Here is a 16,160-nt window from a genome sequence, read left to right as displayed (position 1 = left end):
ATATTACCTAACCCAGAAACAGGCAAGGGTTGGTGACAGGAAGTGCATCCAGCCGTAGAAAACCCACAACACAATTCCAATTGACTCATGCGAATATAGAAAAGCAGATGTTAAGCCTATGTTGAAGATGAAGTGAAGTCTCAAAGAAGCAATTAATACTTACAAGTGTATCAAGGAAATGTTCATTACAAGAACAAATAAGGGCTTGTCCCTCATGGAGCACATAATTGTCCTGTATACCGTCAGGAAGTAATTCTCCAGGTAATAAGAAAAACGATTTTGGTCCCTGAAAATAAACATAATGTAGTCCTTAGATGGATACATACAAATTTAGATAACAAGGATACAGTACCACTTTAACATGCAATCTACCTGGTCAATAACGCTTTAGTGTGCAGTCTGGCCCAAACCCTAATCCTAAACCTTAACCCAGATCAGGTCATTTCAGTGTAGACTATAGATACTGCAGTAGACTGCATGTAGAATAGCACCAAAAATACTAGAGAGAGAATAAAAGTTTTTGAGATTTAAAATAGGATATAAGTGTTGTTAGTGCTTTAAAGTCAGATGAGGGTATAAATCAACATCTATAGTATTTCTGTGAAGAGCAGTGAACCTGTATTTTGATCTATTTCCTCCTCTTTAACCTTTTTGATACAAACCCACCTGAAACTACCTCTGGCTCTGTAGTACAGATGTCTTGTTTTCAAAAGTTCTGAATTAAAATCTGCCACCAAACCTTAGTCACAATTTATGTTCCTAACGCTAGCTTAATGATAACTAAGTTATTTACTAAATTCTTTATTATATTTAAAATTAATTGAACGAAACACAGAGCATCTCAATAAAAATATGGTAACAAAAGGGTTAAGGTCTTTCAAGTCTTGGTTTGGTTTCCATGTCTGGAATTTCTGCTCTAAATTATCATTGTTGTCGTCATCATTGTAAATGCACAAAGGGAGAATGATGTTTTCACATGAAACTGAAGTTTGTAGTCTCTGGACATCTTAACTTCTTTTTTTCATGTTTCGTTGTTTCCAATTAACTCTTTTGATACCAACCCACCTGAAACTGCCTCTGTACTACAAATGTTTTGTTTTCAAAAGTTCTGAATTAAAATCTTCTGCCAAAACTTAATCGCAATTTATGTTCCTAACACTAGCTTAATGATAATCAAGTTATTTTACTAAATTCTTTGTTATATTTAAAATTGATTGAAAGAAACACAGAGCATCTCAATAGAAATATGGTAACAAAAGGGTTAAATGTGATGTCAATATAATAATTTGTTTCCCTTTCTTTCCTCATCTTAGGATGTGATATTGACGCAATCATGCATTCAGTATTTTCTTCAACTGTACTCAGTTGAAATTTGCCAGTGACTGAACTTGGAGCCTTTCTTGTACAAAACTAAGTTGACAGTTTTGACCAATGGTTCATTGTTTCAGTGCAAAATAATGTCATTTTAAAGTGTTTAAGCATTAGACTTAAGTTCCAAATAATATCATATTGAATTTGGTAAAATAGAAAAGCACACAGCCCACTCTGTAAAGTGGTTGGCATTAGGAAGGGTATCCAGCTATAAAAACCTTGCCAGTGCTGGTGCCACATGAAAAGTACCCAGTCCGCTCTATAAAGTAGTTGGCATAAGGAAAGGCATCCAGTCAAAAACCATGCTAAAAACAGACAGTGGAGCTTAGTGTAGTCCTCTGGCTTTCCAGCTTCTGTCAAACCTTCCAACACATGCCAGCATGGATGAGTAATGTGAAATGATGATAATGATGAATAAAGTTCCAGCTTCAATAGACTCTCCCATGTCATGTTTTAAATTATAAACTCTACTGTGTCTAGTTTAATCCATAAATTCTTGGATAGGCCAAATCTACATGGAAGACTAAGCACGTCAACAAATAAAGCAATGTAGAATAAAATATTTGAGCTCACCTTTACTAATTTCTTTTCACCCAGTTGGGGCTTTCCATTTGCATCAACAGGATTGACAACAACACAATAGTTGGAGTTAGTCAATGTGAGAATATCTTCAATACCAGTAACCTAAAAAACACAATATCACACTGTTATAGGCATTTGATATCAATTTATCATTTAGCAACATTCTGAATGGGTCCTATCAAATTTGTTATGAATATTCACAGGTCTATGGTTGATAAAGTCACAGTATCAACTAGACTATCAGATGTTATACATTACTAGTTACAATGTGTTTCCTCACATTGTTATAGCTTTCAAATGATATCACTCTGCTAGATAGCTGGGCAGGTCAGTATTCCCTTGAGCAGAGTACCAATCCATCACATGGTTACCAATTTACAGTGGAGTAAATTGGAGCAACATGAAATGAAGTGTTATGCTTATTTTATCAACTCTGAAAGGAAGAGAGACAAAGTCTGAATGTAAAAATGAATGAAATGCCACTAAGCATTTTTGGCATGCTAAAGATTCTACCAGCTTACCACCTTATTAATAACAACAACTACAATGATAATAATGGTTTCAAATTTTGGCACAAGGCCAGCAACTTCAGGGGAAGAAGTAAGTTGATTACATCGACCTAGCGCTAAACTGGTACTTATTTCATTGACCTCGAGAGGATAAAAGGCAAAGTCAACCTTGGCAGAATTTGAGATCAGAACGTAAAGACAGATGAAATGCTGCTAAGCATTTTGTCTGATGTGGTACTGATTCTACCGGCTTGCTGCCTAATTAATAATAATAATAATCCTTTCTACTGAAGGCTCAAGGTCTTGAAATTTTGGGAGAGGAGACTAGTCGATTACATCGACCCCAGTGCTTCACTGGTATTTGATTTATCGACCATGAAAGGATGAAAGGCAAAGTCAACCTCAGCAGAATTTGAACTCAGTATGTAGCGGCATATGAAATACTGATAAGTATTTTGCCTGGCATGCTAATGGCTCTGCTAGCTCACCACCTTAGAATAGTAATAATAATAATAATAATAATAATAATAATAATAATGATAATAATAATAATGATAATGATAATGGAAATAGAGATAACTCGAATGTGGAGTCTAAAAACAGAAACAATTCCTATCATAGTAGGTGCCTTAGGTATAATAAAAAAATATTCAGACAAATACATAACAAAAACACCAGGACTTACAAATATATATAACACACAGAAAATTGCACTACTGGGTACTGCACACATCCTACACAAAACACTTTCAATACAGTAAACATAAGAGCACCACAGCAAACCACAGCACATACCCAAGGCGCACAGAGCTGCGCTCGGTAGTGAAGTGAAAGCACGTTATAAAAATAAAACTACTGAACAATAATAATAATAATAATTATAATAATAATAATAATAATAATGATAATCCTTTCTACTATAGACACAAGGTCTAAATTTTTTTTTTTTTTTGCTGGTGGGGGATAGTAGATTACATTGACCCCAGTACTCAAACAGTACTTAATTTATCAACTCCGAAAGGATGAAAGGCAAAGTCAACTTCAACGGAATTTGAACAAAGAATGTAAAGATGGACGAAATACTGCTAAGCATTTTGTCCAGCATGGTAACGATTCTGCCTGCTCAGCAGTAATAAAAATAATAATCGTTTCAAATTTTGCCACAAGGGCAGCAGTTTGGGGGGGGGGGGTGAATTGATTACATCAACCCCAGTGTTCAACAGGTATTTATTTTAATCAACCCTGAAAGGATGAAAGGCAAAGTTGACCTTGGTGGAATTTGAACTCAGAACATAAAGACATACGAAATACTGCTATGCATTTCTGCCAGCTCACTGCAATGATGATGATGATGATGACTTGCAGCAGCAGTAGTAGTAATAATAATGATAGTAGTTTCTTACATGGGCATGATAATAGTATAATAGTGACGCTTTATATATTAGTACTGAATATAAAATACATACCTCTTCGTAAACATCTGGGATATAGGATTTTGTGTCATTGATATTAATTAACCACTCTTCTCCGGCTTCCCGCAACTTATTAAAACGATCCTCAAAATTCTGCAGGGCTTTCACTTTCAGAGCAGTCTAGAAAATAAATAGGGAATCTCTTGTAAAGTGATGAAAGGAATTATGGAAATTTGTACATTAGATAATGCTTCAGCATGGCCAGAGTCAGTTACTAAAATCACTAAGAGAGTTATGGTTCATTTAAGATTTAAACCTATAGCATTTAAACTGGCTATAACAGGCCCAAACATTCTGTTTTATGTTCAAACCAGCCAGATCTGGCCTCTCACATTTACCCTACAATGTCATCCTAACAATGAACAATAACATCATTGAAACTTCAAAGCTCTGAAATAATACATGATAATAGATTCAAAACAATGTGAATAAGCATTAGATTTGACAGATTAGTCTGAATGTTAAAGGTGATCCCTGAAATGAAGACTGAGGTTACTGTTATTGTTTTAGTTACCAATTGTGCACCCCAATTTTTGAATAAATATACAGTGTTTTTATATGTTGTTGTTGTTGTTGGCACTCTGTCACTTACGACGTCGAGAGTTCCAGTTGATCCGATCAACGGAACAGCCTGCTCATGAAATTAGCGTGCAAGTGGCTGAGCACTCCACAGACACGTGTAACCCTTAACGTAGTTCTCGGGGACATTCAGCGTGACACAGAGTGTGACAAGGCTGGCCCTTTGAATTACAGGCACAACAGAAACAGGAAGTAAGAGTGAGAGAAAGTTGTGGTGGAAGAGTACAGCAGGGTTCGCCACCATCCCCTGCCGGAGCCTCGTGAAACTTTTAGGTGTTTTCGCTCAATAAACACTCACAACGCCTGGTCTGGAAATCGAAACCGTGATCCTATGACCGCGGGTCCGCTGCCTTAACCACTGGGCCATTGCACCTCCACTATATGTTGTAAGAAGTGACTAAAAGGGTGAGTGAATAGTAGAACATTTGGTCATATAACACACTGCTTGGGAAAAGCTGCTCAAACCATGCCTGCATGGAAAAGCAGGCATGAAATGCTGTTGATGATATGGCATGCTTTGTGAAAGATTATTTTAGATGCAAGCATGGTCATATGGTAAGAAGTCAGCTTCCCAACAATATGGTTTCAGGTTCATTCCCACTGTGTGGCACCTTGGGCAAGTACCTTTTACAACAGTCTCAGGCCAACCAAAACCTTGTGAGTGGATTTGGTGGACAATAACTGAAAGAAGCCGGTGATATATATATCATTATCATCATCATCTATTTTCCATGCCGGCATGGGCTGGATGATTTGACCAGAGCTGGCAACAAAGAGAGCAGCAGCAGGTCCCAGCCTGATTTGCCTTTAGTTTCTACAACTGGATGCTTTTTCTTATGCCAACCACTTTATGGTGTTTGTTGAGTGCTTTTAACATGTCACCAGCACAAGCGCTTTTACATGGCACCAGCACAGGGTTCATCATATATATGTGTATATACAAGTGTGTGTGTGTGTGTGTACATGTGTATATGTATATATATATATATATATATGTGTGAGCTGGTGTATGTTTGTCTCCTTGCCATATATATATATATATATATATGCATATATATATATATATATATATATATATATATATATATATATATATATATATATGCACAGATCTAGGTAAGGTTGTTTATGAAAGACCAGCAGTCGCCCATGCATACCAGCCTCACCTCTCCACACCACCGATGTTATCCAAGGGAAAGGCAAAGCTGATACAGTTTGGCAACAGTGATGTCGCAACTCATTTCTACAGCTGAGTGAACTGAAGCACCATGAAATAAAATGTCTTGCTGAAGAACACACAACACAGACCCTGGTCCAGGAATTGAACTCACTACCTCATGATTGTGAGCCCGATGCTCTAACCACTGAGACATGTGCCTTCACTGAACTGGTAACAATCTTTTATTTATACACATCACTGCTTAAAATTGCCACCCCATAAAATAAAACAATGATTATGATGATGTTAATTGAAATCTTACCGTTTCAGTGAGAATATAAGCATCAATAGTTTTTACTACTTCCTCATAGGCCCTTGGTAGGTAAGCACCAGTTGTTTTGACTAACCATTCCTCCCCTGTCACTCGCTTTATACCATTACAATCGACACACTCTCTACGTGCCCTTAAACGGAGGGCTTGGTTTGGACGGATCACCTTGGCATTCACTGTTGTTAAGACGGCGACCTCTTTCCTGGGTATGTAGGTACCTGTAAGACATTTTGGCAATGTTAGAAAGTATTTGTTTATGTAGTCAAGCAGATCAAAAACCAAAAAAAAAAAAAAAAAAATTAAAATAAAAAGAAACAATAATATATAAACTCCAGGAGGACGTGAAATAATTATTTTTTGGAATGGATTTTGAAACAAAGTTATAAAATAACAATGTGTAAATACCCTTTGAGTAGTAAAAGTTAAAGGTACCCACGACAGACATCCCACAACTGAACCAAAGCAAGCCTCTGAATTTCTCTATACCCATTTTGGAAACCTTTTCCTTACCAGCAAGAATTTTATGTTGTAGTCATTTGTTTCAGTCATTTGACTGTGGCCATGCTGGGGTACCAACCCCAGGACTTTTTTTTTTTAACGCCTAGCACTTATTCTATTGCTGAACTGCTAAGTTACAAGGACATAAACACACCAACACTAGTTGTCAAGCAGTGGTGGAGGACAAACACAGACACAAAGACATACACACAAATAGATATATACATATATATACAACAGGCTCCTTTTAGTTTCTATCTACCAAATCCACTCACAAGAATATGGTTGGTCTGAGGCAACAGTAGAAGATGGTGGTGGCAAGGGTTGTGCTGATGGCAGTAGTGATTGTAGTGGTAGTGGTGACTGTGGCTGTTACGGTGGTAGTGGTGGTGATTATAGTGGTAATGGCAGTGGTGGTGATGAATGATAACAAAGGTATTGGTAAATAAACAAACGTTAACTAGCAGTTAAAACAACAATAGTACCTGGTCCCAGAAACATCCATTCATCTCCTGCCAATCTTTTCGTATTGCTTTCATCAGTAAAATCAACGTTTGCCAACAACCTGAGACCAGAATCAGTCTTCACCACTTGAAGGGCTGTCACGCTCTGATAGGAAGATAAAAAAGAGAGATATGGATATAATCGTATTTGCATGTCTGGTGGTAACTTGAAACTTTGAATAGCAACAATGTGCTATTTCAGATTTTAATATATATATATATATATATATATATATATATATATATATATATCCAGGCCTAATTCCTCATTTTTTTTTATTAGAAGGGTGTAGCCACAACAAGACATACGCCAGGCATTCCATTAATTTCCCAGCTCAAAGGGGCTCGCTCCGTTTTATGCTCTGGTCAAGGCATAGAACACAACCCCCAATATCAGCAGCGGGGCCCAACAGCATATGCTGGTTTACCCCTGCTACATCATGCTGGTTCCATACCCCTTTTAAGCAACAGCAAAATTCACTCACCCATCCACAAACACTCTCCAAGTTTTCCTATCATTTATAAACTCTCTTGCCTCTCTCACTCCAACACCTCAAACCATCAAAGCTTTCCTCACTCCATCCATGCACACAAACCGCGAGGTCTGCCTCTCGTTCTACTGCCTACCACTTCAGCCTTCATCACCTTCCTTATCATCCACCCCCTCCATGTGGCCAAACCACCTCAACATTTTGTCTATCCAATTTGGTTGTTACTCTCATTCCTGCTCGGCTTCACACCTCCTCATTCCTCATCCTGTCCATCTGTGTCACACCAACCACAGCCCTCAGATAACTCATCTCAAACACATCCAGTCGCCTCCTTTCTGCCTCTCTCAGCCCTCACGCCTCTGCACCATATAACATTGTCAGCATAATCACGCCCTCATACACACCTCTTTTTGCTTTCATACCCCAACCTTTTATCTCTCTATAATCTGGTAGTACTCATAAAAAAGGTTCCTTAATGTATCGTTCTACAAAACATATAGAATATAAAGTATGACACAAGAGAAAACAATAAGGAATGTATAAAATCATAAATGACAGAGAAATAACTTCTCTGCCTTTCGTGACTTTATACACTCCTTATCAATTCTACTAAATGTATTGTGAAGGCGCATGGCCTAGTGGTTAGGGTGTTGCACTCATGATCACAAGATCATGGTTTCAGTTTCTGAACTGGGTGATGTGCTTTGTTCTTGAGTGTAACACTTCATTTCACATTGCTCCAGCCCACTCCACTGGTGAAAATGGGTAACCCTGCAATGGACTGGCATCCTATCCAGGGGCACGAGGGAATATATATAAACCAGACCTTACTTAGGAAGAACGTTCGATTCTTTTGAATGTATAGGTAACTGTTGTTGCAACTGTGTTGTTTTTTTTTTGCTTTTTTTACTTAGCTGTTGAAAGAAAAGGAGGAGGCATGTGGCTTAGTGATTAGGGTGTTACTTTCATGATTCTAAGACTGTGATTTCAATTCCTGGCCCAGGCAATGCCTTGTGTTTTTGAGCAAAACACTTGATTTCACATTGCTCTGGTCCTCTCGACTGTAACTGATTAACCCTGCAATGGGTTGGCATCCCATTCATGAGGACTGTTGTAATCTTGGTTACTTATTTGCCGTGGGTGAAAACGCATGCCTTAGTAGTTGGGGTATTCAGCTCATGTTCATAGGATCATGAGTTCAATTCCCGGTGACATGCTCTGTCCTTGAGCAAGACGCTTTATTTCACATTGCTCCAGTCCATTCACCTCAAGCAAAAATGGGTAGTACCTGTATTTCAAAGGGCCAGCCTTTTCACACTATGTGTCATGCTGAATCTCTCTGAGAACTATGTCAAGGGTACGTGTCTGTGGAAAGCTTAGCCACATGCACATTAATTTATCAAGCAAGCTGTTCCGTTGATTGGATCATCTGGAACCCTCCTTGTCATAACCAACAGAATGCCAGTTATTTGCCATGGAAACTGAGTAAACAACTGTATGAGTCCTAGGACCTGAGTCAGTGATGACCAAGGGACTTGCTTGTTACTATATGTATGGTGTAATTTTGTAGATTTCCAAACACAAATGGTTGTGCGGTTAAGAAGTTTGCTGCACAACTAAGTCTCAGGTTCAATTGCACTGCACAGCACCTTGGCCAAACTGTCTTCTACTATAGCCCCGGGCCAACCAAAACCTCGTAAAACTAAAAGAAAACCATCATGTATGTGTGTGTGTGTGTGTGTGTGTGTGTGTATGGGCTTATTCAAAGATTTTATCTCCTAAATTCCATGCACACTGTATTGGTCAACCTCAACTGATGGTAAAAAAGATATTGGTGTGAGGAGGCAGGCCAGTGGGCTTGAACATGGAATCTTGTGGATGTGAAAGTGAAATCCATACTTGCATATAATCAAAGGTGAAACAACCAGCATGCAATGTTATAATAGTAAGAAAATAGCATTTAAATTATTTAGTTAACTTATTGATGCTCTTTACCTGCTTAATCTTCTCACCGGGATAGAGAGGAAAAGGACTTTGTGTGAAGCGGATTTCTTCATCGCCATGAGCCAGCTCAGCTTGGCCATACTTGTCATAGGAAATGCTGCCATCAGTATCATATTTAACCGGGTTTACAATGATGCAGAAATGCCTTGGAGGAATGGTCATCATGTTAACGGGAGGCATGACAATTCTGAGAGAAAAATGGAAAATGGTAAAATTTGTCACAAGCAACAGAAGCAGAATTAGTTCAAAATGGCAATCTGTGTGGATGTAAGGACAGTCAGATGTGATCCAATGGGTGTTGGCGGTATAAACAGCCAAGTGTGATATAATGTAGACTGGTGGTAGGGACAGTAAAATTTGATATGTGTGTTGGAGGTATGTACAGTTAGATCTCATATAATGTATGCTGTAGATATTAACCATCAAGTGTGATATAATATATACTGGAGGTATGGGCAGTGATATGTGTGACATATATGATAGATGGCTGAGTGGTAAGAAGTTTGCTTCCCAACAACATGGTTTCATATTTCTTTATTGCCTACAAGGGGCTACACACAGAGGGGACAAACAAGGACAGACAAACGGATATATCGATTACATCGACCCCAGTGCGTAACTGGTACTTATTTAGTCGACCCCGAAAGGATCAAAGGTAAAGTCCACCTCGGCGGAAATTGAACTCAGAACGTAGCGGCAGACGAAATAATGCTAGGCATTTCGCCCGGCGTGCTAACGTTTCTGCCAGCTCACAGCCTTATGGTTTCAACCACATGGTTTCGGGTTCAGTCCCACTGCATGGAACCTTGGGCAAGTGGATTTTACTATAGCCTTGGGCCAAGTATAGCCTCATGTATGGGTCTGGTAGACAGAGACTGAAAGAAGCCTGTTGTGCATGCATGTGTGTGTGTGTGTTTGTCTTTACATTTTTTGACAACCAGTGTTGATTTCTTTATGTCTTTGAAACCGAGCAGTTCAACAAATGAGAAGGACAAATTAAGAATCAGACTTAAAATAAGTGCCAGGGCCATGCCAGAGCACCTACAAGGTGGTGCTCCAGCATGGCCATAGTCTAATGATTGAAACAAGTAAAAGAGCAAACGAAAAAAGATGAGGTGTAAAACTTACTTCTCATTTTCTTGCCGGATGTAGGTTTTCGGACCAATTACAACGCGAGTTACATTAGTGTTTTGATCAAGAACATGAAGATAGTAATATGGAGGAATACGATTGATCATTGAATCTTCCATTGTTGATGATGTCTTCGCCTTTTTCTCAGCAGCAGACATAACCACACTTGACGTGAAGCGTTTCCTGAAATAACAAACCAAATAAATAACCATCAGACAAGTGATGCAGCAGCAACACTAGGCTTCTTTTAGTTTTCATCTAACAAATTCACTCTCAAGGCTTTGGTCAGCCTGCATAAATATATATTACATATTAATGAAGCCAATCAAAGCCCTGTGAGTAGATTTAGTAGATGGAAACTGAAAGAAGTTTGTTGTATGTGTGTGTGTGTGTGTGTGTGTGTGTGTGTGCATGCCTTATCTAGGCATTCCAATGTATATGTATATGATCATCATCATACAAGCAAGGTTGGGCATTTCCAGTCTTGAGTGAAAAAAAAATATCTAGCTATGGGAAAATATTATCTTGCTTAGAAACAGATGTGGGCTGGTGACAGGAAAGGCATCCAGCCATAGAAAATCTCCTTCAACAAATAGCATGGAAAAGTGAACATCAAATGATGATGATGGTGATAATGATGACGACGACGATGATGATGATGATGATGATGATGATGATGATGGACAGCAATTCTTGGGTTAAGATTTGTGAATAAAGGACAAAGTCAGATCCTAGCAAATTTTTCAAAATGAACCTAAAGATATAAAAACATAAAAATACACTACAGCAAACATTGCAATATTCTTCATTAGTTTGGTCAGTTGTGGAATGGCAAACATTGAAAGTTATTTCTCTTCAAATAGTTTTTAATCATAGTTCACATTAATTATTGAAAGGAAGTAAAGTGAATTGGTACAACAGAAATGCTCCAACATGGGCTAAGTGATGATGGCTAAAATGAACTTTAGCACTGACAGAAAAGGATGTCCAGGTAAGGATCACAAGAGCATGGAACCAGTAGTTCTCAACCATTTTTAACTTATGGATCCCTTTGATTCCTATTTCACTCAGATGGACCCCCTTAGCCATTAAACATACAATATTGTCATCTATCATATAGATATACTCTACAATATTTATTTCTTTATTGCCCAAAGGGGGCTAAACATAGAGGAGACTAACAATGACAGACAAAGGGATTAAGTCGATTACACTGACTCCAGTGCATAACTGGTAGTTATTTAATCGACCCTGAAAGGATGAAAGGCAAAGTCGACCTCGGCAGAATTTGAACTCAGAATGTAACGGCAGATGAAATAATGCTAGGCATTTCACCCGGCATGCTAACGATTCTGCCAGCTCGCTGCCCTAATACTCTCCAATATTGTCATGTATAATACAAATATACTCTCCAATATTGCCATGTATAATATAGATATATTCTCCAATAATGTCATGCATAATACATATATACTCTCCAATATTGTCATATTCTAGAACATTGTCATGTACAATATAGATATAACTTGCATCAAGCACATTTGAACTGATAAAAAACATTCCAATTTCATTTATCACTGCTTAGCGCGCCCCCTCCATAATATAAATATACTCTACAATATAGTCATGTATAGTATAGATATGGAGGCACAATATCCCAGTGGTCAGGACAGCGGACTCGCGGTCGGAAGATCACAGTTTCGATTCCCAGACCAGGTGTTGTGTGTGTTTATTGAGCGGAAACACCTAAAACTGCACAAGGCTCCGGCAGGGGGTGGTGGCGACCCCTGTTGTACTCTTTCACCCCAATTTTCTCTCACTCTTTCTTCCTGTTTCTTGAGTAATGCTGCGATGGACTGGCGTCCCATTCAGCTGGGGGAAACACATATGCCATAGAAACCGGGCCCATGAGCCTAGCTAGGCTTTTAAAGGGAACATAAAAAAAAAATAATATAGATATACTCTACAATGTGGTCATATACAATATACATACACTCTATATCAGGCATGAGCAAACTGTGTTGAGGAGGAAGCTACAATAGACATGACTCATCATCAGGAGGGCTGAAGTTTTCCCATGACTGACCTACATAGTATAATCTCATACAATATAGTTACAGGCGTGGCTGGTAAGATGCTTGTTTACTAATCACATGGTTCTGGGTTCAGTCCCATTGCATAGCATCTTGGGCAAGTGTCTTCTACTCTAGCCTCAGGCTAACCAAAGCTTTGCGAGTGGATTTAGTTGATGGAGATTGAAAGAAGCCCATCATATGTGTATGAGTGAGTCTGTATCCGTGTCTGTGTTTCTTATTTCTCTCCAACTCCTTATTCTTTTACCCTCTTCCTCTATGTCGTCATCTCATTAATATATACCATTCTTATTTTCCCTATTTGTCTCTGATGATGGAATATCCCATACCCAGAGACATCCCAGAAACAGCTGTAAGACTTTGAATTTTTTCCAATAATAATATTGTATACAACTTGAGATGTTTGCCTTGCCTTAATGTCTGTTGTCATCTTTAACAATTATATATCCACTGCATTGGAAATCTGCAATGGCTCCATAACTACTGTCTTGGCTATAACCTTGGAGCCCTAGTAATCCCTTACAACACTCACCTAGTGTACCTAATCGTTTAGATCACCTGTGAACTAAACCCCCATTCTTTGTGTGTGTGTATACATACATACATATATATATATATATATATATATATATATATATAATATAAATATATGCACATATACATGCATATATGTACATACCTACATATATATGTATATATACATGCATATATGGGTACAGGACATAAAAAAAAGTCAACAAAATGAGAAACGAGAACATGCCCCATCACCACTTGACAACTGGTGTTGGTGTGTTTACATCCCCATAACTTAGTTGTTCAGCAAAAGAGACCAATAGAAAGTACCAAGCTTAAAAAGAAAAATAATACTAAGCACTAAATACTAAAAATACCTCAAGGCAGTGCCCCAGCATGGCCACAGTCTAATGACTGAAACAAGTAAGAGATAAAATATATACATACATCGCTACACATGGATACACATAAGCAGTCTCCTCCACCACCACTGCTAACTCCCCCACCCAGCCCCGTTTTCCTGCTGGGTTGTATCAGTTCATACATGCTAACTTATTGTATCTCCTGTCACCTAGCAACAATCTACTGCCTAGCCAACTTGCTGTGTCTATTAGTAATGGTTCACTGATCAGCCCAATCATGGCAATAATCAATAGGGTCAGAACTTATCATTGGTTTATTGTAGAACCATAGATGATCAAGATGGAAGGGCAATTTAACACTAACCATAGATGATCAAGATGGAAGGGCAATTTAACACTAACCATAGATGATCAAGATGGAAGGGCAATTTAACACTAACCATAGATGATCAAGATGGAAGGGCAATTTAACACTAACCATAGATGATCAAGATGGAAGGGCAATTTAACACTAACCATAGATGATCAAGATGGAAGGGCAATTTAACACTAACCATAGATGATCAAGATGGAAGGGCAATTTAACACTAACCATAGATGATCAAGATGGAAGGGCAATTTAACACTAACCATAGATGATCAAGATGGAAGGGCAATTTAACACTAACCATAGATGATCAAGATGGAAGGGCAATTTAACACTCCAAGGCAAATCTACAAAACACACAGCTGCTGCTGCCACTGCCTATAGTTCCGAACATTGTTACTGTGTAGTTCTTATAGGTAGTCAGGTGGTCTGCCACAGTGTGGTACCTACTAGCAGCCAGGTAGTCTGCCATGGTGTGGACCTTATAAGCAACAAATGGTCTTCCACACTGTGGTACCTGCCAGCAGCTAATTGGTCTGCCACAGTGTTGTACCTACTGGTGACAACATGGTCTGTCACAATGTGGTACCTAAGAGCAGCCATGTTGTCTGCCAATATGGTACCTACTAGCAGCCACATGGTCTCCCACAGTGCAGTAACTACTTAGCAGTAACATGGTCTGCCACAGTATGGTACCTACTAGCATCCAAGTGGTCTGCCACAGTGTGGTACCTACCAGCTCTGCCACAATGTGGTACCAACTAGCAGCCACATGGTCTGCCACAATGTGGTACCTACAAGCAGCCATGTTGTCTACCACAGTATGGTACCTACTAGCAGTCACATGGTCTCCCACAATGTGATACCTAATAGCAGCCATGTGGTTTGTCATTGCGTTGTACCTACTAGCAGCTGGGTGGTCTGACACAACATGGTACCTACTAGTAGCCAGGTGGTCTGTCACAGTGTGGTACCCACTAGCAGCCAGTTGGTCTACCACAGTGTAGTATCAACTAACCACCAAGCAGTGTGTCACAGTGTGGTACCTAGTAGCAGCCACATGGTCTGCCATAGTATGGTACCTAATAACAACCATGTTGTCTGCCAGCGTGGTACCCACAAGCAGCCAGATGGTCTGCCACAGTGTAGTATCAACTAATAACCAAGTGGTGTATTACAGTATGGTACCTACTAACAACTATGTGATCTGTCATAGCAGCTGAAAGGATGAAAGGCAAAGTCGACTTTTGTGGGATTTGAACTCGGAGAGCAGAGTCAAAACAAATACCACAAAGCATTTTGTCCGACGCTCTAATAACTCAACCAACATGCTGACATAATGAATTCAAAATCCTTGGAGAGTTGACTTTGTCTTTCATCATATTGAAGTTGGGCGATGGTGGTGGTGGTGGTGGGGGAGTTGATAAAATTTTTATGGCTTTGTGGCAAAAATAGAAAGCATTGTTTCTATTCTTTTTAGTTTTTTTTTTCTCTTTGTAGCAGTAGTTGTGAAAGCAACAATAATTACAACAACAAAGCACGAACAATTACTACTACCACCACCACCACTACTACTAACTACTACTACAGCAATAATACAAACAACTGTGGCTGTTTGAACTGTCATGAGTAACGGCAATAGCACCAGTAGTAGTAGTAGTAGCAGCAACAATAATTACTATTCTTACTGCTACTACTACTACTACTACTATAATAACAACTCTTACACTATACAATGGCAGCAGTTGACATGGTAGAAACAACAGCTACAATAGTAACAATTATACACTACATCAACAATAACAATACAACTAGTACAATTCGTGACTGTTACTTCAACAATGACAACGAAGCTACACTTGTGATCCAAGCATCTCTTGTCGATGTTGACTAACACTGATGGCCTTAATATGTCTTGAGCTTCTATTTTTGACTCAATGGTGAGTGTGAGTGTGAGGATGGTGGTAGCAAAGCGAGAGCATGTGAGTGTATGTAATACCGCGTGCGTGTGTGAGTGTGTGTGTGTGAGCGAGTTTCTTTAATCTTTTACTTGTTTCAGTCATTCGACTGCGGCCATGTTGGAGCACTGCCTTGAAGAAATTTTTGTTGAATGAACCGACTCGGTAATTATTATCATTTCTGTTAAGCTGGGCACTTATTTTATCAAAGCCTTTTGCCAAACTGCTAAGTTTACG

General features: G+C 38.9%; 1 protein-coding gene across 1 annotated transcript in view; it reads right to left on the bottom strand.

The window, feature by feature from the left end:
* LOC106870354 (major vault protein) overlaps window positions 1-16,160 on the bottom strand; it is a 38,806-nt gene that overhangs the window by 15,573 nt on the left and 7,073 nt on the right. Inside the window, exons 2-8 of the mRNA XM_014916388.3 lie at window positions 10,628-10,813; window positions 9,491-9,686; window positions 6,987-7,110; window positions 5,995-6,221; window positions 3,929-4,054; window positions 1,945-2,055; window positions 164-286 (exon numbers count right to left, since the gene is read on the bottom strand). Of these exons, the coding sequence (XP_014771874.1) occupies window positions 164-286; window positions 1,945-2,055; window positions 3,929-4,054; window positions 5,995-6,221; window positions 6,987-7,110; window positions 9,491-9,686; window positions 10,628-10,788 (1,068 nt within the window). The 5' untranslated portion in view covers window positions 10,789-10,813. The remainder of the gene's footprint in view (window positions 1-163; window positions 287-1,944; window positions 2,056-3,928; window positions 4,055-5,994; window positions 6,222-6,986; window positions 7,111-9,490; window positions 9,687-10,627; window positions 10,814-16,160) is intronic.

This window comes from Octopus bimaculoides, chromosome 26, assembly GCF_046866305.1.
Source record: "Octopus bimaculoides isolate indiv1 chromosome 26, ASM4686630v1, whole genome shotgun sequence".
NCBI classification, from domain to species: domain Eukaryota; kingdom Metazoa; phylum Mollusca; class Cephalopoda; order Octopoda; family Octopodidae; genus Octopus; species Octopus bimaculoides.
The sequence above is the reverse complement of the archived record's forward strand: the minus strand, read 5'-3'. Positions and strand labels throughout refer to the sequence as shown.